The sequence below is a fragment of the Neurospora tetraspora genome (assembly GCF_033439725.1).
Source record: "Neurospora tetraspora strain CBS 560.94 chromosome Unknown B0H65scaffold_2, whole genome shotgun sequence".
Taxonomy (NCBI): Eukaryota; Fungi; Ascomycota; class Sordariomycetes; order Sordariales; family Sordariaceae; genus Neurospora; species Neurospora tetraspora.
Window position 1 is genome coordinate 2840019 of NW_026944384.1, and position 24349 is coordinate 2864367.

General features: G+C 53.6%; 9 protein-coding genes across 9 annotated transcripts; 6 read left to right on the forward strand and 3 right to left on the reverse strand.

The window, feature by feature from the left end:
• The first annotated feature begins 270 nt into the window (after positions 1-270).
• On the forward strand, positions 271-3044 carry B0H65DRAFT_456775 (uncharacterized protein). Its single transcript, XM_062826319.1, has 3 exons — positions 271-760; positions 815-1534; positions 1589-3044. Exons 1-3 carry the CDS (start codon positions 483-485, stop codon positions 2883-2885), a joined length of 2295 nt encoding a protein of 764 aa, XP_062684338.1. The 5' UTR covers positions 271-482; the 3' UTR covers positions 2886-3044.
• Positions 3045-4487, reverse strand: B0H65DRAFT_518925 (ribosomal protein L17). The gene is made up of 2 exons (XM_062828710.1): positions 3895-4487; positions 3045-3815 (listed from the first exon to the last, which is right to left on the reverse strand). Exons 1-2 carry the CDS (start codon positions 4108-4110, stop codon positions 3450-3452), a joined length of 582 nt encoding a protein of 193 aa, XP_062684339.1. The 5' UTR covers positions 4111-4487; the 3' UTR covers positions 3045-3449.
• On the forward strand, positions 4488-6042 carry B0H65DRAFT_487964 (uncharacterized protein). The gene is made up of 2 exons (XM_062827708.1): positions 4488-4908; positions 4970-6042. The coding sequence occupies exons 1-2, from the start codon at positions 4888-4890 to the stop codon at positions 5876-5878; spliced, it is 930 nt and encodes a 309-aa protein (XP_062684340.1). The 5' UTR covers positions 4488-4887; the 3' UTR covers positions 5879-6042.
• Positions 6043-7479: 1437 nt separating this feature from the next.
• B0H65DRAFT_506535 (uncharacterized protein) lies at positions 7480-8367 on the forward strand (the record flags this gene model as incomplete). The annotated part of the gene is made up of 2 exons (XM_062828065.1): positions 7480-7996; positions 8303-8367. The coding sequence occupies 2 exons, from the start codon at positions 7480-7482 to the stop codon at positions 8365-8367; spliced, it is 582 nt and encodes a 193-aa protein (XP_062684341.1).
• On the reverse strand, positions 8298-9624 carry B0H65DRAFT_107013 (uncharacterized protein). Its single transcript, XM_062820503.1, has one exon. The coding sequence runs from the start codon at positions 9493-9495 to the stop codon at positions 8575-8577; it is 921 nt and encodes a 306-aa protein (XP_062684342.1). The 5' UTR covers positions 9496-9624; the 3' UTR covers positions 8298-8574.
• Positions 9625-10646: 1022 nt separating this feature from the next.
• Positions 10647-12709, reverse strand: B0H65DRAFT_506537 (uncharacterized protein; the record flags this gene model as incomplete). The annotated part of the gene is made up of 3 exons (XM_062828066.1): positions 10647-10720; positions 10764-10983; positions 11066-12709. The coding sequence occupies 3 exons, from the start codon at positions 12707-12709 to the stop codon at positions 10647-10649; spliced, it is 1938 nt and encodes a 645-aa protein (XP_062684343.1).
• A 3210-nt stretch (positions 12710-15919) lies between these two features.
• B0H65DRAFT_107096 (uncharacterized protein) lies at positions 15920-16419 on the forward strand. Its single transcript, XM_062820504.1, has one exon. The coding sequence runs from the start codon at positions 15969-15971 to the stop codon at positions 16239-16241; it is 273 nt and encodes a 90-aa protein (XP_062684344.1). The 5' UTR covers positions 15920-15968; the 3' UTR covers positions 16242-16419.
• A 2050-nt stretch (positions 16420-18469) lies between these two features.
• On the forward strand, positions 18470-20357 carry B0H65DRAFT_107107 (uncharacterized protein). The gene has a single exon (XM_062820505.1). It carries the CDS (start codon positions 18791-18793, stop codon positions 20216-20218), a length of 1428 nt encoding a protein of 475 aa, XP_062684345.1. The 5' UTR covers positions 18470-18790; the 3' UTR covers positions 20219-20357.
• A 1248-nt stretch (positions 20358-21605) lies between these two features.
• Positions 21606-24349, forward strand: B0H65DRAFT_439997 (uncharacterized protein; the record flags this gene model as incomplete). The annotated part of the gene is made up of 2 exons (XM_062825455.1): positions 21606-24260; positions 24299-24349. The coding sequence occupies 2 exons, from the start codon at positions 21606-21608 to the stop codon at positions 24347-24349; spliced, it is 2706 nt and encodes a 901-aa protein (XP_062684346.1).

Here is a 24349-nt window from a genome sequence, read left to right on the forward strand (position 1 = left end):
TACTGGGGGTCAATGGCACTCGAGAGTCTCGGTGGCAGGCAGGCAGTCGGGTCACTGTTCGCAGTCACGATCCATTCTTTGATGCCGCCTCTCGCCTTGCTCCATCCAGCTTTCGCAAAATATGGGGACCAGCAGGCGGGCCTCTGCTCGAATTTTTGGTTTTGCAGCTCAATGCGGGACCTTTGGGTTGTGCGCGCTAAGATAAGATAAGCCGGTCCCACTCTTGGCGTTCAGCTTGACTTCAGATTGTTCTTCTTCGCAAGGGTCAAGGGGGGTGGCGTTACAAGGCTGCTCGCTGCCAAGCCTTTCCTTCAAGATTCCATTGGACTTTTGGACTTTTTCTTCTTGGCCCGCTGACAAGGCTGAATACAATTTCCGTATCGTTTTTTCGACCCCCGTTGAATTTGATTTCACATTCATTACCGATTTTCATCTCACCAACCTCAAATCTCAAAATTTGAGAAATTTTTCACTCCACCAATATGGCATTCAGAGGTCGCGGCGGTGACCGTGGAGGAGGAGGTGGAGGTCGTGGAAGAGGTGGCGGAGGAGGTTTCAGAGGCAGAGGAGGTTCCAGAGGAGGAGGTTCTAGAGGAGGAGGTTCCAGGGGAGGAGGCTCTAGGGGAGGAGGCTCCAGGGGAGGCGCTAGAGGTGCTTCGAGAGGCCGGGGTAGGGGAAGTTCAAGGGGTGGTGCCAGAGGAGGTGTCGGCCCTCGCCCATTCAAGTTCAACGACGCACGACTTGCCGACAAGGACGAAGAGTAAGGAAATTTCATGACTGAAGAAAAAGGTGAAAATTTTACTAACTGAAACAGGGGAGATGAGGAGGAGGACATTTCTGAAGATGAGTCCAACGTTTCCGAGGAGGAGATTGAGGAGTCAGAAGAGGAGGAAGAGGAGGAGGAGGACGCTCAATCTGGTCAGCCATATATGAGTCTCCTGAAGAGCTTCCAGAGTGCAACCAAGTCAAAGAAGAGAAAGTTGGATCACCCAGAGGAGGAAGGGCCAAACAAGGCCACCAAGACGGAAGACGACGATGACAGCGCCGGCGAAGACGACGAAAAAGTGAAGGAAGACGTGGATGCGGTTGATGAGCCAGAGGAAGATCCCCAGGATGCACCACTAGAGGACTTGTTCGACGAAGATGACGACCTCGACAACTCAGACCCATTCGAAACGCACTTTGCGGCCCCAGACGAGGCGACATTCCAGGCGAGGATAAAGGCTATTCAGGCGAACAAGTGGAGGACCAACAGGATAGCACAGAACTCCAACAGGATATACTACAACACCCCCGAGACAGGCGACTCAACTGAGCGGAAACTTCCCCATTCCATTTCTGGAGTTGCCGACCTCAAGCTCAAGCAACGACTTGCCGAATCGATGGCTAAGCACACCGAGTTCGACGAGGCCGAGAAGGCAGTAGCCCCTCTCCTCTTCAACTACCAAGACATGCTTTACTGCAACCGGACAGTGGCATCGTCTGACAGCATAAGGCGGATGGCGTGTCTTCACGCGCTCAACCATGTCTTCAAGTAAGTCTGACAGGAGCATGAAAAACGGGAACAGGGAGCTGACTTGATCCCCAGGACTCGTGACCGTGTGATCAAGAACAACACCAAGCTGCAAAGAGACGACAGCCTTGAGCTCAGAGACCAGGGCTTCGTCCGCCCCAAGGTCTTGATGATCCTGCCTACCCGACAGTCGTGCGTCAAGATGGTCGAAATGATCTGCAAGGTCGCCGCTCCTGAGCAACAAGAACACCGCAAGCGTTTCGACGATGGCTACGTCGACAAGTCCACCAAGTTCTCCGACGACAAGCCCGAAGACTTCCGTGACCTCTTCTCCGGCAGCGACGACGACATGTTCCGTCTCGGTATGAAGTTCACTCGCAAGACCATCAAATACTTCTCGCAGTTCTACAACTCGGACATCATCTTCGCCTCCCCTCTCGGTCTGCGCATGGCCATCGGCTCCGAGGAAGAGAAGAAGAAGCTCGACTACGACTTCCTCTCGTCCATCGAGCTCGTCATCGTCGACCAGGCCGACGCCCTGCTCATGCAGAACTGGGAGCACGTCGAGTTCATCTTCGAGCACCTCAACCTCCAACCCCGCGACGCCCACGGCTGCGACTTCTCCCGCGTGCGGCCCTGGTACCTCGACGACCAAGCCAAGTACTTCCGTCAAACCGTCATCTTCAGCGCCTTCAACACGCCCGAGCTCGCCGAGCTGCAGCGTCTCCACTGCCACAACTGGGCCGGCAAGGCCCGGCTGCAAGCCGAGTACCCCGGCGTGATCCAGTACCTGGGCGTCAAGACGCGCCAGACCTTCAGCCGGTTCGACGCGGCCTCCATCGCCGCCGACCCGGACGCCCGCTTCGCCTACTTCACCAAGGCCATCGTGCCGACGCTGGTCAAGCGGGCCGCCAAGGACGCGGCGGGCACGCTCATCTTCATCCCGTCGTACCTCGACTTTGTGCGCGTGCGCAACTACTTTGCCAACAACCCGGCCGTCGAGAGCGTCACGTTCGGCAACATCTCCGAGTACGCCGACACGCCCGAGGCGTCGCGCGCGCGCTCGCATTTCCTGACGGGCCGCCACCGCGTGCTGCTGTACACGGAGCGCGCCCACCACTTTAGGCGGTACGCGATCAAGGGCGTCAAGCGCGTCATCTTTTATGGCTTGCCGGATAACCCGATTTTTTACAGGGAGATTGCGGGCGGGTATCTGCAGAAGAGCGAGCAGGCGCTGATGCTGGAGCACGGGCAGGGACATGTCAAGGTCATGTTTAGCAAGTATGATATCATGAAGCTGGAGAGGATCGTGGGCACGAAGAGGGCGGGTAAGATGATTACGGAGCAGGGTGATACTTTTGACTTTGTGTAAGAGTCGCGGTTGAATGGTATGTATAAAAGGCGTCGGATAATAAAAATGTCAAGGGAACTAACTACTGGGTTTGCATGGGATGAAAAGTTTGCTGCATAGTTGTCGAGATAGAATACCTACTACTGTACATAGTGAGCAATAAAAACAACATTCTGAAAGTCACCAGTCCATGAAAGGGGCGTATGATTTGCCTGTTTCCCAAGTTCCATTTTGTGTAAGCCAAGTGTATCCCATACCTTGTAAAATTACACTCTTTTTTGCTTCCTGTCTTGTGATATTTGTACACTTTGGTTTCCCCTTTCCCTTGCTGACTCAACAGCGAGGGTGGTCTGGTTAGTGTGCAGGCTGGCTAGTAAAAGCTCCTTCACACATATAACGTCTACCCCGGACCACAACGAGAGCGGAGATCAAGCCCCTTTCCCTTCCCATGACCTCAAAGAAGGCGGCAGGTGATGAAGCCTTTTCCAGCTATTCACGCACACCTGCCTCTCTCTTGAGGGGAAACCAAGCCCTCCATCCCCTTCCTTCTTCCAACCCGTTTCCACTATGCAACCTGGCGACCGCTTAACGATCAAGCTTCTTCCACTCCTTAGGATTTATCGCGCCCGCGGTGAACTTCATATCCCTGAGCTTAGCGACCATATCCTCGAACGAGCGCATGCCGTCCTTGCGGAAGCGCGTGACCTTCTCCATGTTCTTCCTGGTGAGGTCGGTGTGCTCGGTCTTTTGCTCGCGGTCGCGCGCCACGGTCGCCGCCGTCATGGCGAAGCGCATGTCCTTGGGCCCATCGACGAGCTCGAGGATGGCCGAGGGCGCTTGCGAGTACTGGTCCTTGGGCTCGGTGCGCAGCACGCGCGTGTAGCCTCCTGGCCGGTTGGCGTAGCGCTCGCGGATCTCGCCGAAGAGTTTGGGGAGGAGCTGGTCGGGGGTCTAAGCACCAGCAGCATGGGACACAGGTTAGCTGTTGTGCTTTTTTATATGACGAGAGAAACTAGAATGCGAAACATACGTAGAGAATACCCTGGGCACTACGCCGGGCTGTCTCGGTGTCGCGCTTGGAGAGGGTGATGAGCTTCTCGGCCAGGCGCTGGGCCTCCTTGGCCTTGGGATAGGTGGTGTGGATGGTCTCGTTCTTGATGAGCGAGGTGACGAGGTTGCGCAGCAAAGCCTGGCGATGCGCAGAGCTACGGCTCAAGTGCCTGTACTTGACGTGGGCGCCGGCCATTGTGTCTGTGTTGTTTTGGTACGACCTCGAGTTGTCTAAGTCCCGGTGGGTTGGCCCTCGGTCCGGGAAAAGCGTAGCCGCAGGACGGGGAGGTCGTGTGGAGTTCCTGGTGGGCGGACGGGTCGGTCGTCGTGCAGTCGGTCGGTAGGTCGGTCGGTGCGGCTGCCGGAAGACGGAGAAAGAGGATCTCGAATTGTCAAAGTTCAAGATTCGGGCTCGGCGCGGGCAACGGCACCCACTCGATTGGCAGGGTTCCTGACAGTGGACTGGGTCGCTGTAGCGCGGATGCCGGACAACCCGACGTCGGGCGGAGCTTTTGCGGTGCGGGACCCGAAATTTTCTCGGCCCTGGGCCTGTGCTTTTGGGGTCCTTGTCCGCCCGCTACCGCGAATCTACCGCGGGTCTACAGCCGTAAGGTCCGCTAGTGGCCCGCCTAAAAGTGCTGGATCAACAGCGCCAAGGAGATCCACAGCACCTCCGGATCCCGCAACCGGACAGTGGCACCACGTCCCGCAGCGGGATTCGCTAACAGCCCAGGGCCGCCTAAATGTTCACGCCATTCTTTCGTCCCAATTCCCAACTACGTCACCCTTTCTTCCCAATTGTCTGATCTCCCACGTTCTTTCAACCCTCAATCAACCACCCTTCGTTCGGTTGAGTCAAGACCTTTAGGTCTGTCTCTATTGCGACACTACCTAGACTCTAGAGTAGATCTCACCAAGTCCCGTCCCTACAAGAGCCCAAGCCCACCGTCGTCACCCCACGTCAGTCGCAACAATGGGTTTCGTAGCCGGCGTCGTATGTTCTCTCTCTCCCCAATTAAACAACTATACCTAACTAACCGACTTCCCAAAACCAGACCGGCGGCGCAACCCTCACCCTCGGCCTCACCTACCTCGCCATCGCCGCCCACCAGCAAAACCGCACCCACCAATCCGACCTCCTGCGCGCGCAGACCCGCTTCGTCAACACGCTCGCCCGCGACACCCTCCCAACCAACCTGCGCACGCGCTACCCCGTCAACGATGAGGACCTAGCCTACTTCCCTCCCCCTCGCTCCGAGCTCGTCGAGCGCGAGCGCCACCGCTTCGTCGAGTCCGTCAAGGACAAGTGGAACCACGAAATCGAGAACGCGGTGCGGTGGGCGCAGACCACGGACTGGTCGTCAGTCCGCGAAAAAGCCGAGGACGCTGTTGCCAGTCTGTTTGGCTTCACGATCGATCGCAGCGAGTATGCTGCGGAGAAGGCGAGGGAGGCGGCTAGGATTGCGGCGGAAAGGATGAGGTATGCTGCCGAGGAGGGCAAGGAGACGGGCAAGATTATGGCTAGGGAGGCGCGCGTCACGTCGGAGGAGATGAGGAGGCGGGCGGCCGAGACGGCGAGGTTGTGGAGCCGGGAAGCGAAGGAGGAGATGCAGGTGGTTAAGGGAGTGGGGCATAGGGTCGCCGAGGAGATCAGGCATGATGCTGAGGTGGTCAGAGGCGTGGTGAACAGCGCTGTGGATAAGGCGGTGGAGAAGGGCCGCCACGGCATCGAGAAGGTGGAGGAGGCGGTGGGCATGGGCAAGGCGGCGGTTCGTCTCGCCGAGGAGAAATTCGAGGCCGCGGCGGACCGGAAACTGTTACATGTGTCGGAGATTGACAAGGCGTTGCAGGAGAGGTATACCAAGAGGGAGGATGTCATGAAGAAGAGCGTGCAGGAGGTGCTGGCGGAGAGATATATCCCGATGGACAAGAGGGACAATACCCGGTTACGCAGTCTTATTTAGGGGTTGGGCATTGGGATACGATGCGAGATTAGTACATAGAAAAAAGAGGCAGCAGTTATGGAAGGGTTTGAAGAGCAACAACGAAAGAGTTGTTATCACCACTACTACCAACATGGCGACATATGATATGACATACGCACTCTGTTCAAGAAACACTATATGCCACGAGGACCCAAAAAGAGGCTTCAAGGTGATATGTGGTGATAAAAAGTTCCATGCTCCATAAAACCTCAGTGCTTATCAAAATATTCCTAAGCCATCAACTGGTACTGACCCTTACGTTGCCTCTTGTGAAAATTCATATGTGCACAAAATCCACTTAAACATCTTTTCATGTCCGAGACAACACCTACATGCAGATCAAATGTCAAAAGACACAAAAAAAAAAAAAAAAACATACAACACCAGGTTCTTCACCCGTCGTCACCGAACCGACTACTAGCCTGGCGGTCACTGGCTTATCTAGAGGAGAGCGGACGGGATCCCGAGTTTTGGCCCAGCGCCTATGGTCGTATGTCATTAGCATGGTGTCCTCGTGTCTGTCACTATGGGAATGTGTACGGATTAGTTTGTTTTTAAATGCCTGATGTTGTTTATCGGGGGGCTTTTTGTTGCATGGATCATGTTACAAGGGAGGGGAATGAATGGGTGTTTACAATAGCCTTGACGAGTACCTACTCGAACGGATAGAGAGGTTTAAGCAGTAAAATGATGGAATGGGTTCGTTGTGGTTTGCCATATGGTGAATGTGTTCTAGTAGGAAAACATTGTAACGGCAGATTCTCTTGTAGGTTGAACCACAGAATTAAAGAAAAAGAATATCAACATCATTTCTGTGTTGGCGTGTGGTTCTTCAAATTGCTAATCTACATCATGTTGCGTGTCTGGGTATTTTTCTAATCCAGTACAACGTTGCAAAGTACAGAATTCAACACCCAAGGGAAGGCGAACACAAATCGAACCAAACACTTCTAGAACCGATCAAGGAAAATGCTGGGAACAACGAGAGCCTAATGAACTTATATTACACTATACACCTGCATATGAACTAGCAAGTAAGATCCGAGGTGGTGGTCCGGCAATTGATTGAGTGGCCCATTTATCCTTATTAACCCAGCCGCGTCTTATCCTGCAAAGTCGGTATCGAGAAACACTAAGGCCAGAGGCTTGATATTGGCTCCCTAGAATAAATTAATACGGTCCTCTCATGTACTCTGTCGGTGTTGAACTGGTGTTCCATATGTTATGGTCACTCCCGACCCATCAAAAAGACATCTGAAACCCATCGTGTATTCCCGTCACACACGCTTCGCACCGCTCCACATCATTAACATGTACCTAGCTGGGTATCTGAGTTGATTCACAATCCAGCCACCGGATGTCCGTTCACCGCCCGGTCTTCTTACTAGCGTCACTGGGGATTCATGTCCAGCACTACCTATATGTCGACGAATCGGTCCAACCCCAAGCTCCCCTAACCCATCAACGCATGCATAAGAACTCCTGTTTTTCTCTCCTTGTCCCGAGATCTTGGATTCAATTGGAAGGGTGGACACAGAGGACGTCGTACAGGCGGGACGGCGCCGTCTCCTCCCACCAAGATGACGCTCGTATGCCAGCTCCTGGGCCTGACCTCTCTAGCCTTCCTCCTCTTCGCCACCATTGTAGCAGCCGAGTTCACCAACTCCTTCACGAATCTCAGCTACGGCTCAACCGTCCGATTAACCTGGGACGCCACCACCGCCCCCATACCGCCCGAGTCCTACCCACTGTTCATCACCGCACAGCTCATCGACAAAGGCGAGAATGACGGTGGCGATGGGAACGGCGGAACTGTGACAGCATACAGGATGAATATTACGGCGGCAGTCGATTTCTCCTCAAACAACACATTCGAATGGGCTGGGATCCCATCACCCCTTCGCTGGTTACGCGAGGGACTTTACCAGGTTGAACTCCACGAGTCTGCGGATGGGACGCCCTTGGCGAACTCTCCGTTCTTCACAGTTGGTCAACCACCGTATGCTAGTGGGACGGAGGGGGGCAAGCCTTCGACTTCTTCTGAGGATGAGGTACGTTTTCTTTTTCTTCGACTAGCGCCATATCGAAGAGGGAATGGTGCTGACTGGGATTTTCCGTGGAGCAGCCAACCCCTCCTGATGACCAAGATAATAAAAATCGCTCGGGGGTTAACAAACGGCTTGCTTTTGGACTCGGTTTTGCGATTGGTATCCCATCGGTCGTTGGGTTATCATTGGTGAGCTGGTGTTTGTTGAAGCGACGGAAGAGGGTATTGGACGAGAAAGGGGAAGAGGAGAGGAGATTGAGGAGGCGTGACTTTGTCATCCACTGAGCGCAAGGACAGGTCCAAGATTCAAGTCATTATCATTATAGCCCTTGCCACTAGGCTGCTAATTATGTTAGCATGCGCCTGGTCGGACTTGAGATCAGGGCTCATTGAAACATACCGTAAAGCTTGTGGTAGTTAAAACCACCATCGTCATCCAATTCTGAGCTCGACCGAAGGTTGTATCTGGATGGGCGTGTTCCCAGTGCCGGAATTAAACCCTTCAGCACTGCAGCATCTTCTTCTTCCGCTGATTTTCCCTTGACCCACAAAGTAGGCCGCCTTCTCCCTCATCTTCCCTTCCCCATCCCCATCTTTTGTTCTGCCCTGGTTGTTTCGTTGCCGCGACCTATCCAGACAGCATGTTCTGAATACGCTTCTTATTCTCTTGCTTCATCTTCCTCTTCATAATATGGCTATACGCGCTGCCCATATCACCTGTTGTCCCAAGTTGATACTGTAATGAATCCCCTTTGTCCACCCTCTCCCTCCAAAACGCCCTCCACGTCCTCACCATGGTCGCCGAGTCCGCCGAAATTCCCTCCTCAATAGCCGTGGCCTCCTCGACGTCCATGGCATCTTGGCCCGCCGACTCCCAGTCGTGCAGACCGGTGTAGGCCATGTCTTGAGGGACCGAGGCGCGCAGGGCGGCGGATGTGAGGGTCAGCCTTTTTGATGACGTGGGGGTGTCGTGGGAAGGCGGATCGGGATCGTCGCGTGGCCAGGGTCCGTACAGAGCGGACATGCGGATGTGTTCCTTGTGCGGGTATTCGGGGGCGTTGAAGGCTTCGAGGATAAAGGTCTTGGTTACGAAGGCGGTCGGGTCTCGCTCGGGCAGAGTTGGAAGTTTGGATGAGGACGGGGATAGCGGCAGCTGTTGTGGATTGAGATCTGTTTGCCCGGACTTGGAGTTTGAATTCGTGATAGTGCCAGTAGTAACGGCGCTGGGCAATGAGACGGCTGACGATGTATCTATGGGTGGTGGCAGTCGGATGGAGTCGGGGACGCGAGGGTCGAATAAGTTTCGAGCGAGGACATCGAACTGAAGAGGACTCCTTCGAACGATGCTGGCAGCCGCGTTCTGGGATGATGCTATGGAGATGAAGGAGGAAGAGTCGTAGAGCTGCTTGAACATCTCAATGTTGCCATGTTGGCTCAGGGCGCGGAGGACAGCGCGCCGCTCCGACAGACTGGTTGGTGCTGGCTTGACTCGGATGTAGAGGGTTCGGATCCTTGCTGGGCCGGCTGGGAAACGGAATGCTTGGGACATGATCGTGTTGTTGTTGTTGCCGCCGTCGTCGATATGATATAAGAGGTACGTACCCGCCGTTGACTGAGTCAGTGTTCCTGGACAATCCCAGTCCGTGATGTGGTCAATTGCGGGTTCGGTGGAATTCGTGGTGGGGAGAAGTGGGCAACTTTTGGAGAGAGAGTGCGGAGGAGCCCCACCTTCAGTTTGGGCGTTGTCCCTCACCGTGCTTACCGAGGTGAGGGTATACCCACTCTCAACGTCCTTGAATCATCCCATTGGTTGTTTTCTTGTCTTCCTCTACAGTTCACCCCTGGTTTGATTGTTAGCGCGGGACTTCACTACGCATTCTTTGCAACTCAACCACCATTCCACCAAATTTCATGCAAGAAGTTGGTATCAACCAGATTCGTTTTGACCGCTTTATACACTCTGTCCAATTTTCCGTTTCGAATGTGGTTGTCCCGTTGTTTTTCTGTGTCCTTTTGCAGACCCCTGTCTCAAGAACCGCGCTAACAATCAAACCAGCATTGAACTGTACTTACACACTCGTCTGTTCCTTAGTTCGGAGTGCTTTAACAATACCCCGACTTGGATGCTCACCGTTCCGCCAGATGAGCAAGATGCATATACTCAACACCAAATGAACCAGCATAACACTCGCTAACCCAGCCTGTAACTTGCACACCCCATCCCCGACATCAACTTCCCTATCACGAGCCCGGCGGAAACATGGAGAAACCTCCGCAACCCCGGAAATACTCCCCAAGACCAGTTGAGCAAACGTCGATGCCAGGAAAACTTCCCTGCATCCCTTCGCCATGTACCACGCTTCCACGATGCACAAAAGAGCGCAGACCAGTGCGTGTGCCTTCAGTTCAACCAGATCGTTGTGATCCTTAGCCCAGATCACCGGTTCCATCACGATCATTGAGATTGAGGCCATATGCTGAAATGGTCAGTCACAACAAGTCTTCCTTATCAGTGTGAGCAGCCCGGGGCATAAAAACTTACCCATAGAGTCACACACGACCACCAGAGCAGGTCCTTCTGTTTCCAGATAGCCTGAAGGCCCCTTCTCACGAAGCTCTCGCGTCCCGGGCGTGCTGCCCGGCATCCCCAGCTGGCTTTCTCCGGGTTTGCTACTGACGGATGCACATCGTGCTTTGTGGTCAGCAATACCCAAAAAAGAGATCCGACGAACAGCAACTCAAAAACCCCAAGGCCGACCTCTTCTCTGCACGGTCTGGTCTTGACATCAACCTCCCCGTGGGCGGCCTTGTCAAAACAGTGCTTAGCCCACAGGAACGACCCACACGCTTTTGGTATTCCAAGCAGCATCGTTAACCCCATCAACCACTCCCATCCCAGGTACCTGTACCACGCCGCTAAAGGCGCCTGGACGGCGAAAACTATTCCGAGAATTTTGCCATAGAGCTCAATCAGGTGATGCGTATCCTGGGCAAAACTGTCCGCGGCAAAGAAAAGTATGAGGACTGGGGCCAACCACTAGAGGAACAGATATTCGTCACATTAGTCTTTCTTCTCTATGGCGCGGCCAGTCAGAAGATAGATGCAAGCAAGGACTCACCCAGAGGACATATGCCCAAAACAAGACAACGGCTTTCGACAGACGAAAGAAAATATCCCACCTCTCTTCGGCGGTTAGAGACCTGGTCGAGGACTGGCCTGTCATCGTGTTCGTGGCCGGATTCGGTGCTATTGACCCAGTAACCTCCCCAGACGAGCCGTGCCACTTCAGAGATTGTATGTGGACGCAGTCTACATGACCCGGCATTTCCTTACTGCAATCTTGTTCCCAATGAAACAAGGGATATCGACGCGGGTCCGCCGACCCCGCCCGGCTCCCGACCCTGTCAAACATCTTCCAGAACGCGGCCGTCTCTAAATCGCCTTCCTCGTAATCGATAACAGAAGGATCGAATCGGTCGTCGTCAAGGGGTAGGCGCTTCTTGAATCTCAGCCAAGCAACCCACGCGCTCAAGAACCGATGAGCTTCGCTCCCCACGGGAAACACCTCGTACAGCAGGTTCCTGAGCTCGTCCTTGTACCCGTCCGTAAGCACGTCAACGTGCTGGATGAAGTGGGCGAGGGCAAACAGCCTGTACTCTCGCGACAGGATGCGGTATCCGAACATATAAGCGGCTGCTGCTTCTAGGGGCGCGTTGGGGTCGCTGATGACGGCGTTGGCACTGTTTTCGCTGGTGGTGACACCCTTGGAACCTTGTCCAGTGCCGCTGCTGCTGCTGCTGCTGTTCCTGGCGCAGAACCATCCCGTGACCGTCGACGACAAACTTCTCCCGTCTCCGTAGCAGTTGCCGCGGAGTAGGTCTTCATCCTCGGGGCCGCCGCCATGGCGGGCATCGTCTCCTTCTTCTTCTTCTTCAGCGATGACGTCAAATCGCCTATGCCAGTGGTGGCAGCCGACTTCGATATGATCGGAGAGGGACATGCAAAGAGGGGGCTTGGGCAGTCCGTAGGGTCCGTAGGTCTCGTATGAGAGGTATTCCCCTTCCCCTTCCCCAGCAGCAGCCGACTCTGATGACGACTCCGAGGCAGACTCACTGGACTCCTCCAGCCTTGAAGGCCTACACCGGTGATCGTGCTGGAACTCGTAAACAGGAGAGAGCTTGCACCCGCTGCAAACGTACAGCCAGACGGCCCAGCGGTAAAAGTCATCTGGGTCGTCGACGTCGTCGTCAAAGACAAAGTGGCCTGTTTCGGCCTCGATGAAGACATCGCGGTTACGTGGGCTGAGGGCGGTGCTGAAGTATTCTGAGTATTCGCAGAGGAGCCGTTTGTGGAGGAAGAAAACTTTTGTTGGCCTTGAGGTTGTTGTTGTTGTTGTTGCCGGGCCTGAATATTGTCCCTGTTGTTGCTGCTGCTGTCCATGTCCGCCTCCACCGCTCCCGCCGCCGCCAACGGTAATTTTGATCCTCTCGCAGAGGGTTCTGCGGACCATGGGATCCGATTCGCACGGGATAACCCCAGAATAAACACGACAAGGACGGTTAAAGGTCGGCCACACAATTTCCACAGGCCCCTGGGGCTCGGAGGCGTCCTCCGCTGACTCTGAGATAGGGTCCTCTTCTGCTGAGATATCGTTCTCCGCTGAAGGAGTGTCCTCAGATGAGGGAGTGTCCGTTGTCCCCCCATCATTGAGTCTGCCTCTTTTCCTCCTCGAGAGTTTTTTTAGGATCTCCTTCGTCCTCATCGTGTTAGTCAAAGGTGAGCGAGAAGTTTTGGAACAATAATTATTTGGATGGCGGCTTGGTTGGGCCAAAGATCGATAAACAATTTCTTGGGGAATAACGGCTTTGGAAGATACCGACAACTTACCTTTTGAAGCCCTGCTCTTCTATCGTCTCCAATAGTTCACGAACTCTTTCCATTCGCATGGCATACCAAATCTGGCATTCGGTCTGTACATACCCCTGTGCCAGTACGATCGATGTGGTAGCGATCTAGTCTACTGTGTATGCCATGGTGCACTGCAGCACACACACACACAGTATATTTCCGATGGTGTTTCTTAAATTTGAAGATGCACTCATGCAGATGGGTAGGGGTTTATTCCATAGACCGGTCGGTCGTCGATGATGATCACGACGATGGAAGCGCCTTGGAATTTGATTTTGGGCTTCTTTTCGCCGTGTGTCTGCCTTGCCCCTCCAGCTTACTGCCCTGCCTCAACCTGCATCAGCACCAATCAGGCAGACCACTCGGATCGTTATTGCCGTGAGGGCGTGAGGGACTGTTTCAGCTCTCCTCGAGCGCAGTCTTCTTATTCCTCCATTGGTTAGGTTCCATGCATTTTGACAGCCTTGAATCTTGATATCTTCAACAAATGGTTCATTATTTTCAATACAGCCTCCAAGAGATCTGTAATAGCGTAGCAGTTCGCAATGTTTACTGATCTGGACAAAGATGGTAACTGCCAAGACCAAACAGATGGCTACAAGCAGCTTTGGGCGACTTCCAAGACAATTCCTCTCACATGGTTTCTCAGAGGTATTCTGACAAGGTAATGTAGTATTCACGCTTTAAGAATTGGACTGGATCCGGATACTTGCGAGCGGTTTTCCCAACAGCGTCAAGAAAAGGAAAAGGGCATCAGAAGGATCGTCGTGCTCAGCATTACCTGAACAAAATCATCAACGTCAAAAAGCCCACGGAAAATGCCGCCTCTCTCCCCATGCATACCTACACCAACCACGATGTAGATATACCAACGATCCACGCGGGGTAAAATAAGCCCTCTGGTGCGAAGCTCTTTGTCATCGAGAGCTGAGCCCTGAAGTTGACAAAAAGGGGGGAAGCTACGTATCCATTTGTGCGTAACAAAATCCAAACAAGGCCGCGGAAAGCCCGAACGAGGAACAAAGAAGCTCTCTTCAGGAAGTTGAGGACTCCCAGAAAGGTTCATCGCCAGACGGAAATCAACGGCTCCCCCCCCCGTCTCGCCTACATCGCCCGTCTGGCCCGTCTCGGCCGGGGAATCTCGATGTTGCCGAAAGACGGATAGACGGATGGACGGACGGGAATAACTTGCTCATTATCCATTATCTCGAGCCACCCGATCGACACTTGGGACACTTGTCGTTCGTCTTTCTTTGTTGTTGTTGTTGAGCTCCTCCTGCGTTCCTCTGTCTCTTTGTTCGTTCGCCCCCAAGTTCCCTCAGAGTATGGGAGTGTGACACTTCCCCTCCTCCTTTTATCCATCGTTCAAGCCCAAAAGGAAGACCACTATGCTTCTGTGCGATAGTTCGATATTAGAACTGATAGCTGAACGGCGCGTCTAAATTGTCGGATGAATTGATAGAATGTAACGTGTTGGGGGTGAAGTGACATGATTGTCGAGCGCCAAACCAGTGCGGCCAGGGCCCCAGGGTTGATAGGGACTGTAGAGGTCGGTAGTGACGGTCCAGATGGTAGGGACTAGGGACTTGTGACGGTAGGGCTAATCAATATGGCGAGAATGACCAACTACCGACGCTACCCAAACTTTGGGAGTTTGAGGGATATGGTAACCTTTTAGAAGGAGAAAGTCTTTTCGCACCGCCATGATTGTCTTCAGACACCGCTATCCAAAATTGAACTAAGTATAACTTCGCCAAACTTAGGTCTACGAATACAATAGTAGGGTCAGAAAATCTGTTAATTTTTGTTTCATATTCCTAAGGCAACACCCCTCTCATACCCCTTTATACTCCCGCGGTAGGAGCAAAAGTTTAATATTAAAAGTTAATTAAACATATCTTTAATGTTCTTTACATTACTAACGCTACAGAGGGTGTATAATTACAATACGAGTAGCGTTTGGTAGAGTAAAAAGAGACAAAAATTCCGAGCCCCTTTATGAATTATAAGGTCTTAGTTTGGTAGAGTTACTTTGGAACGCATTTTGAATAGCGGTGTCTGAAGACAATCATGGCGGTGCGAAAAGACTTTCTCTTTAGAAGAACTATGGTTATTTGAGTCCTCGATATTACCACTTCGATGGATGTTGCTGTGGCAGGTCGCTCCAATCAAGCCAAGGGGGTCGGTCGGTTACTTTTGTGACGTCTCCAATGGTGATCTTGGACAGGGACAGGGAGTGAGAGTCTTTTAGATAAAGTACGCAGGCGAGCTGTGATGCTGTTACGGGGATGAAGAGCCAGGTGCCATCATGATCTCATGAGTGAAGAAGATCACCGGCCGGGATACCGTCCAAGGCAGTAACAGAATCCTTACCTCTCGATCATGATAACGTGGGACAGTAAGAACCTAAATCGCACCTGCCTCCTGTCTACCAGGTATCAACCTCCAAAGACAGCATTTCTCAACTTGCTCTTTCCTTCCTGACTTCGATTGGTAGGTAGCAAATTGCACCTTCAAAAGGGCAACATGTTCTTGGCTCCTTCCATTTTCCACCAATTCTCTCAGAGTCCGATGTGCTGCACATGGACGCCGACGCCGGAGTTATGCTTGGCATAGGTAAGTACTCACAGCTCATCATGCTCAGCGTGATAGAAAAACGTGTAAACACAGAAACCTCCCATTGGTTTACGGTATGAATTGACGAGTCGGCGACTTCTTCCGTGACATGACAGCGAGACAGACAGATAGCGCTTGCGTGAGAAGAGTGAGACAAAGAAACCCTGGATGTTGAAGATCCCGGTGATGTTATGCTGGCTTGATGCTGGAAGCTGAGGGTGTTGGTCTGTTGATGATCGGCCAGCTGAAGATAGAGGTCACAACTGTGGTGATTAATATGGGAATACCACGGAGGATTGGACTCTTACGGGGACGGAGATTGGGGGCCCCTGTTGTTGATAAAGTGATGTGTTTGGTAGTGGTGATGGTTCGGTATAGTTTAGTAACGCTCAACCGAGTGGATGAGGTCATCCCACAGCGCAATTGACCTGACTCTCCAGATCCGTACTCCTGCTTTGAGCAAGCAACACAAACACAAACATTCGAAATCAAGGTTCATGATACTGTACCCTCTCGCCTGGCAGTCCCGCACCGCACCACTCTATCGGCGTCGTCGGGGTCTTACACTCCCTAGTAAAAAAGCTGACGCCCAGCCAAAGATTTGCCCTGAAGCGAGGCCAGTGATAGGCGACCAAGTGGAAGGGGCCCAAGCGACCAACCGAAACACAGTTACTGAAGGTGGTGAAACAGCGGAAAACCGTTGGCTGAGCGTTGGCCCGGCGGTTTGGTCACCAGTTCATGGCCCTGTGGATTTCGTGGAGTGTGGGTAGGTGGTATTTGGGATTTTGTGGGATTGCGGAGTTCAGTGCAGTGTTCCAGGGCGGTGGTTCATCAATTCAATGACGATCGATATGACTCTGCGTGATCCCCAGATTTGATTTTGACACAAGATTTGGATGTTCAGACATGGAAGATAAGATGTTTCGCTCGCCCGTCTTATCTCGGAGGAAGACAGCCGTGATTGACAACTTCCTTGGTCCCTTTTCTGACCACTCCAATCAATCTCTTCGGCTTTATCGGGCGTTTATGCCATGTTTTATGTATGAAGGACAACAGGACAAGGAGGTGCAATGCACAAAGCCGACCGTTGGGACGAAGCTAGAAAACTGATTGCACCCGTCAACATGGCCCAGAGACACGGCCAGATGCATATGCAGCGACGGGAAGGTCGTAGAGACGCATGGCCAAAACACCCGGACACCCAAGAATTTGGGCGTGGACGACATATCAAACGCCACTAGCGCACACATGGCCTGATGTCGTCCATGTTGACTTGCCCTGGGGGTTTCCATCCCGCAAGCCTCACGAGCCGTCACCTACATGATTGATGGGGGAGAGGTTCATATAAATAGACGACGAGTCTTGATTGCTTCGAACATGGGGGGTTTGGCTAACGGTCCAGCCTTCCTTTGTGTTGTTGTCTGCCTGTTTGGCCAAAGAATGGCCGGGCGAGGTTGAAGTGCTGGCTGAATGAAGGGTAGGCGCCCATTTTTACACATTTCGAAAAGATGGCGGGAAGAAGGGTGAAGAGGAGAAATGTAAAAGTAGATTAAGGAAAAGAATCGGTGAACATGCTTTGCATTGAACCATCTCTTGATGGGACAAGAATAGGGAATGAAGTTGAAACACGGCACACCGTTACAAACACATTCTGGGCACCAGGGCAGCAGTGTTGAACGAGAAGGGTTCCTCGATCCGATCATCTGTGCGGGTGCCGGTCACCCTTGTTGCGGTCGGCGCAGAGCGATGCAACGTAGCAAGGTCAGCTGGGCGAATGACAGGAGTGCATGGGCAGCCATGTGGGTCAAGAGCGAGAAGACGTGTGAAATTACAAAGATTATCTCAGGGTTATCTAAGAGAGTGGCTTAGGGTTATAGCAGTCGGACGACTTTATCCCCAGAGTTGGCAGGTGCTCTTGTCAAGCCCCGTGTGCCCCTTCGGCTTTGCTACCCAACCGCCCGGAGCAAGTGCTCAGCTCAAAATTTTTCTAGCCCATGGCTTGAGACTCGGGTAGACTGCCCAGAGTGTGACCAACTCTCGTTTCCATCAACAAGGCAGATGAAGATAGCATCTTGACCACCCCAAGCCAAAACACCATCTTTTTAGAAAAAATGGTCCTCGATGACGGTCATGGTCGGTGACGGTAGCCGTTTGGTGGATGGACAGGATTTGTCTCGGACGCCCCACGCTCCCGTTTTAAGAACAGGATGCTGACAGTGCAAAGTAACGCGAGGGCCAGCCAGTCATTGGGCGTGCTGGTCCCCGACGGCTTGGTTCAGCCGGAAAGGAGCTCCAGCACAGAGTCGTGGGCATTTGACTGGCATTGTTCCCCACCAAGACCCTTCCCACAGCCAACCACAAGTCTGGGCACAGCCAAGGAGTTGCAAGACACCCGACGGTCCCAGTCCAAGGGAACGGGGGGAGACCAAGGAGAGTCGAACGGGACTCGACTGAGCTAGCGAGGATCACTGGGAATTCATCATCATTTCAATATTAAAATGTCCATTTCCATCACACTTCCTTCGCTTGTCTTACATAGTCCGTGAACACGGCAGTTTGTGAAGACAGGGTCGAGGAAATCAGGCGGTGGTTATCCACCACTAAATCCAGAGAGGATATATCCGGCCCAAGTCCGGTGAGCCAGTGTGGTGGATGGTGGATGATAGCCAGCTGCATGCTGAACCCGACAGGCCGTGACACTTTTACAGATCCAGCTAGACGCCTTTTACAACCTGGCTTGACGTTGGGACTGGATTGATGCCCTTTTTGTCTTTCCCCGTTCCCCAGGACTAGGCAAGCCCCCTCTCGTCCCCGTCACCCACCGCGTCGGTTCAGGTTGTTCCTCCTTTTTTTCCATTTCCTCTCATCCCAAGCAAAACCTGACATGCTCAACACCACATACGACTCAATTACTCGGTGCCACCCACAATACACATAACACACTTCGATTGGCGCTTGTGGCCAGCTATTCCCTGCTTTGCCGCTAGGTACCTGTCTTCTACTGGCTCAGTGAGTGGCCACCTGCTAGCGACCGACATCGTCCCATCGCTACCGACAACTCGGACTTGTCCCGGCGCTTTGGCTCACTCAACAAAGCTCCACGCACAACAAGGACAACTCCCGGTCTACCTTACCTACACACATGTCTCGATAGCAAGGCAATATAACCGCCCTTTTTCTCTTTCGCACCCATTTGCCCTTCCGTCTACTGTTTCACTGCCCATCGACAGTACCGGCCGGGCGACTCAACCCATCCAGCTGGGTCGGAGACGGACGCCGACACCAGCTTCCCAACAAGCAACACAACAACCAACAAACCATGTTTGATCCAAACTACTCCATGGAGGATCAAGGGCAGCCAGTTGCCGCTGCACCGCCGGCCAACACCCGTGATGATGATCACACAGCCCCCGACGCCGATGGCTTCCTGATAGACGGCTTCCCAGAGGGCCATCATTTGAGGATCCACGATGTACTCCGCAGCCAGCAGCAGCAGCAGCAACGCAACTATGTACGGCGCCATCAGGTTGCACGACGACGACAGCGACATCCGTCGCACCACAAGATTCAGAAACGCCCTTCATTAACCACGACCCCATCGGCATCGTTGTCCACGACAACCGCGGCAAGGACAACATCAGCGACATCAACAGCTTCAGCACCCGCATCCACATCCGCATCGGCATCGGCGACAGCATCGGCATCAGCATCGGCATCAGCATCGGCATCAGCTTCAGTACCTTTATTCATTCCTTGGTGGCTAACGACAGAACCGGCTCCAAAGGTCGCATCTCCATCTGCTCGTCATGTCGTCGACAAGTTGGCGCACGAGCTCAGCGTCCAAAACTTGCAACGGGAGGCTCTTCAATTGGAGGCTCAATCCCTTGTGCAACAGCAACAGCAGCAACAACAGCGGAAGGAGCAGGAGCAGCAGCAGGTGCCCTTGTCACCGCCAACTGCCATGTCGCTGGTACCCGATACCGCTGCTACTACCACTGCCGATCATCAATCCTGGGCGGGAATTGGCAGCCTCGAGGTGGATGACGGGATTCAGATGGATGATGCATTTGAGCTTGACGACGCGAACCTTCAATCTCTTCTTCCCCCTTCATTCCGCCAAAATGATTACTCTTCCAGTGCCGCGTCCTCGATACCAAATGCTCCTTCATCATCGTCAGGAAACACTTCGGAGAAAAAGAGGCAAGTAAAACACAGTGCCCAGACACAATCGCGGAGCATTCAGGCCCTGGTGGAGGAAATGATCGAAACCGGTACCCAGTGTAACGTTCGAAGCGCCCCTCTTCCAGCGCCATCAGCACCCGTTCTATCGACATTAGACGACTTGAAAGTCGACCACGGTTACGATTTTGCATCAATGGAGTTGGAGGTCGACGAGCGCTACCTTGACGGAACCGTTGATGTATTAGAGGAAGAACGGGCACTGCTCGAGTCGATACAAGTACGGCGCGCTGGTAGTGGGCCGGCGGGTATCCGGAAACACACGGTCGAGGGAACTCTCCCTCTCCGTTACCAGTTGTCGGCCGAGGCAGCCATGCGATGCGCGACCGTGGTACGGAGTCGGCCCCGAATGCGCAGGCGAAAAGAGCACGGAACAGGTAGTGTGACCTCGTCGGTTGCCTATTCGACCAATTCGTCTCCCATGGCCCAGCCTGTGCAACCCTCGGAACAACTGCCATCACAATACCTACCAGCGATACCATCATCGTCATATCACACGCCGCCATGATGGACCTCGAAGATCTTGTGTACAGATTGATTATTGTATGGGCGTGGGAGTGAGCCCATTGTCGTTATTTATACCCAATTCTACGACCGCATATGTGGAGCATTTCAAGGAGTTCAGCTGGGATCCAATTCTTATATGTCAGGCATGCTGAAGGGCGAACATGAAAGCGGGAACCATTTTTATGCTTTCCAACCTCGATCTGCGGGATTCAGGTATTAATGATTCTGGCCTAGGGTATGCGACATTCATTAGAGTTGAATGGGGGGAATCGGGACGGTCATTTTGGTCGGGGTTCAGCACCACCGTCATTTTGTATAACGGCTCGGGCCTGGTGGTCGAGTCTATTTTGGAAAGATGTCGAGGAAAAAGGGGCATCCATGTACATGAAATGCTCTAGATTGGGGACATAACGGGATTGTTTCATACAATTGTCAGACGGGCGCTCACAGCCTCTATTCCTTTGTCGATAGACGGGTACAAATAGCTCATCCCTTGGGGTCCATCGATATCGAATGACAAGTGATGACACACCGTCCCGTAGTTCGGGGGCCCATGTGACAAAACAAACTTGGTGTGCGCCTTCTTCCTCCCTTTATTGGAACCAGGACCCTGCTGACGACTAGGCATGATGGTGTGGCAGTACCTGCGCAAGAGGCTCTCGTCCGTTGCCGATGACAACCTCAATCGGCACAGTATAAACAGGGAGAATCGGAGCAGGAAAACAACCATGTTGCTATTCGTATAAGGAACGACAATGCTTTGCCCTGTCTCAGTTTACACCCAACGGCACATTCCAGACCTCGGTGTGGGGCGGAGCTCTTTGTATCAAGGCGAGCTAGAAGGACGACGCCCTCTGGACTCCCTCGACTCCGCTGAATGGTCGACAAAGAAAGGGATTCTTTTTCTTTATGATCCTGGCGTGTTTGCCCCGAGCTCCCTCCGAGCTAGACCATGTCATCGAAGAATCGTGCCCGCCATTGCCCGCCATTGCCCACCATGTCCTCTTCGCTAAGATCTCGAGAGAATTGGAATGCATCGCACCAGCATTCCTCGCCCCTGCGAGCTCGCATACAAATGTCTAGCACATGCCTCTCACTCTCCAATCTTACATAGAATTTTGGCTTCATATATTCTCGTTGCCGGGGCAAGCTGGGTTTGTTGACTTTTCGGTCAGTGCAGACATCCCCTTATTCCTCCTGCCTCCCTGTCAACAACTTTCTTCGCCATGGTTTGCATCGGCAGCATAACAACAACATCCCGTCACCAACAAGCTATTATCAAACACACCGCCCTTATTCGGTTGGAACACAATATAGCACCATACAAGCTCCATACGAGCCAACCTTATAGCAGCAGCAGCAGCAGCAGCAAACAGCACCCACCAACAATGGTTACCGTCCAAGGGATGTCCTTCGCGGTTAGCGATTTACCCCTCGGCGAGAACAAAGGAGGCGACAACGCCTTCTGTTGGCAGGACGCAGCGACGGACGACGCGGGGTCGGCAGATTTCTTTGACCAGTTTGTGGTGCTGGACGACCATGGCGCGGACCACTCACCCTCTCCGCCTTTTACTGGTGAAGAAGGAGGAGCAGAAGGAGGAGGCAACGAAAGCTTTGAGAGCATGTGCCGAGAAGCTCACGAATCTTCCTTGTCGCCACCTCTCACCTCACTGAGCTGCCCTCCTCTTGATCATCATCCTTCTGCTGAGCAATTATCAGGCGTAGGGGACCACGACCGTGCGAGTGTCGCTGCTAATAATTCGGCTTCTGGACGTCTCGGTCGTTTTTCTTCCGCCAAATTCCCTCCGCAGCACCGTCAAGTGCGAGCAGGATCGCACGTTGACCTTAGCAACATGGATTGCCAGTACAGTCAACAACACCACCAACTCCTTGTAGCGGGACAAAGAGAAATTTCTTCCATCCTCGGCACCGGCTACCAGGAAGGACCGGGCTCCGGTGGTTCCATCTCCGACTCGGAGCTGCTGAGACTCGAGGGCCTGACGGTGAACGGCAGTGGCTCACCACGCATACATCTTCCACCATCGTCTGCATCGGTCCCTCCTTCGCCTCATCTTCAGCCTGGGTCAGACTCGACTAGTCCGCGCAAGTCCCGGCTTGAGGCTTTCTACACAAAGATCAGGAACAAGGCGGCTAATCTCCATGGCAACAAGCAGAAACAACATCCTGCCACGACAGCAGCACCAGCAGTAACTTCATCGATACCCTCAGCCATGGGCACGTCGCCCAACAAAATGACGGCTCGTCCAAGGCCACACAATCTCAGTCTTGTGAGACCGGAGATGCCGCTGTCGCCCCCATTGACAGGACAGATGGCCGCTGAGCCAAACAGCCACAATGATGGCAACAATGCACACCTGTTCAACACAAACTTTATGGATGATCCGTTCATGGACATTTCATCCAACATGTCCCTACCAATGCACACTCCGATTCAGACACCTCATCAGCAACATCAGAGCATCCCGGTCCCCGTCACCACCGCCGCCGATAACTCGTGGCAATTCAGCGTCAGTGGACCACCACCGACTACGCCTGCTAACCCATCAACCTTACACGCCGTCGGTGGTGTATTGTCTTCAGCCTCCGAATTGCACTCCCTCTATGCCGGCACCCTCAATGACAGCAACTGGTGGGACCAAGCCGTGGGAGATGCCATGGACACCGATCCCGACCCGTCGTCGTCCTTTCACATGGGAACCAATGCCTCCAACACTCGCGAGGCCACCCTGAATCTGCAAATGGCTCTCCAGCAGCTCCACGACCAAGGAAGTTTTGATGACCACCATTTCGGACTAGACACCTCGGGGCTGGTGATGCACATGCCCCAGCCTACGTCTCGGGTTTCGTTGCATCACAACCAGCAGCAGCAGCAGCAGCAGCAGCATCTAAACCAATCCCAAGCGCAATCCCAAGCGCAAGCTCAAGCGCAAGCTCACGCTGCCGCCCAGCTCTTGCTAGCACAGCAGCAATATGTTTCCAACAGCGACGGCCTGCCGCCGCACTCCTCCTCATCCACAGCCAATTCAACCAGTACAACCACCACCAGATCCCGAAGACCCAAGCCCCGCGCCCCCAGCTCCGGTGCCTCGCGCCTACCCTCCTACCAAACCTCCCCGCGCAAAGTGCGCGCCGTCAGCCGCTCGTCGCGGGAATCGAGTCCAACCAGGGGGTCTCAACAACCCAACTCGGGCAGCCTAGCGGTCCCGGGAACGGACTCCATGTCCGCCAGCGGCAGTGGCCGTCAACGTCTCCATCGCTGCAGCGCTTCCATGCAAAACATCAATCACCAATCTTCGAATACCACTCCCGGATTGGGGGGTCTGGGACTGATGTCCCCTGCCGCAGTTCGCAAGCGCAAGTCCTTCACCGGTCGAGGGCACGCTTCATCCGTTTCCGTGTCGGCGGGATCTCGACTCTCGCATGCCGCGTCGCATGGAGATTTGGGGGCTTCGGCTTCGGCGTTTGCGGCGGCTATTGGAGCTAGTGGGCATCGGGTTGTTCCTGAGGGTTCTGGTACCGGAAGCAGTAGGGGGTTGACGAGCTCGGCATCTACCTCTTCGCTACCTACTAACAGCTCCGCCGGGCGGTTTACACCACTGAATATGAACAACATGAACGGTGGCGGCTTCCACCATCCTCATCATGTGAATCCTGGGGTTATGGCCGGCTACCCGCCCATGCCACCACTGCCTCCCCACCACCTCCAACAGGGCCCAGGGCCAGGGGCATCATCGTCCCTTCCTCCTCCTCAACATCAACATCAGCATCAACACCACGGCCTCGGCCTCCCCACTCACCATCACCCCTCCTTCCAGCATAAATCAATTCCCATGCACCCCTCTTCCTCCCGGTACTCCCCATCCAAATCCAAGCCTCCTCGATCTTCTTCATCAGTCTCCAAACCTCAACACTTGGCCCAATCTTCTTCTAGCGGTGGCGGTGGCAGTGGAGGAGGAGGAGGAGGAGGAGGAATAGATTTCGTAAACTTCACCCCGCTCGACCACCACACTTTGATGTCCGGGGTAGCTCCCTCGGGGTCTTCCAAAACCAAAGCGAGAAGGGAAAGAGAGGCGGCGGAGCAGAGGAGGAAGTTATCCGAGGCGATGGTTAA

Coding starts and splice junctions, on each gene's coding strand:
- B0H65DRAFT_456775 (XM_062826319.1), top strand. CDS start 483: ATGGCATTCAGAGGTCGCGGCGGTGACCGTGGAGGAGGAGGTGGAGGT. Junction 761..814: donor CTTGCCGACAAGGACGAAGA/GTAAGGAAATTT, acceptor TAACTGAAACAG/GGGAGATGAGGAGGAGGACA. Junction 1,535..1,588: donor GCGCTCAACCATGTCTTCAA/GTAAGTCTGACA, acceptor CTTGATCCCCAG/GACTCGTGACCGTGTGATCA.
- B0H65DRAFT_518925 (XM_062828710.1), bottom strand. CDS start 4,110: ATGGCCGGCGCCCACGTCAAGTACAGGCACTTGAGCCGTAGCTCTGCG. Junction 3,816..3,894: donor GTGCCCAGGGTATTCTCTAC/GTATGTTTCGCA, acceptor GCTGGTGCTTAG/ACCCCCGACCAGCTCCTCCC.
- B0H65DRAFT_107096 (XM_062820504.1), top strand. CDS start 15,969: ATGATACTGTACCCTCTCGCCTGGCAGTCCCGCACCGCACCACTCTAT.
- B0H65DRAFT_487964 (XM_062827708.1), top strand. CDS start 4,888: ATGGGTTTCGTAGCCGGCGTC. Junction 4,909..4,969: donor TGGGTTTCGTAGCCGGCGTC/GTATGTTCTCTC, acceptor TCCCAAAACCAG/ACCGGCGGCGCAACCCTCAC.
- B0H65DRAFT_107013 (XM_062820503.1), bottom strand. CDS start 9,495: ATGTCCCAAGCATTCCGTTTCCCAGCCGGCCCAGCAAGGATCCGAACC.
- B0H65DRAFT_107107 (XM_062820505.1), top strand. CDS start 18,791: ATGTTTGATCCAAACTACTCCATGGAGGATCAAGGGCAGCCAGTTGCC.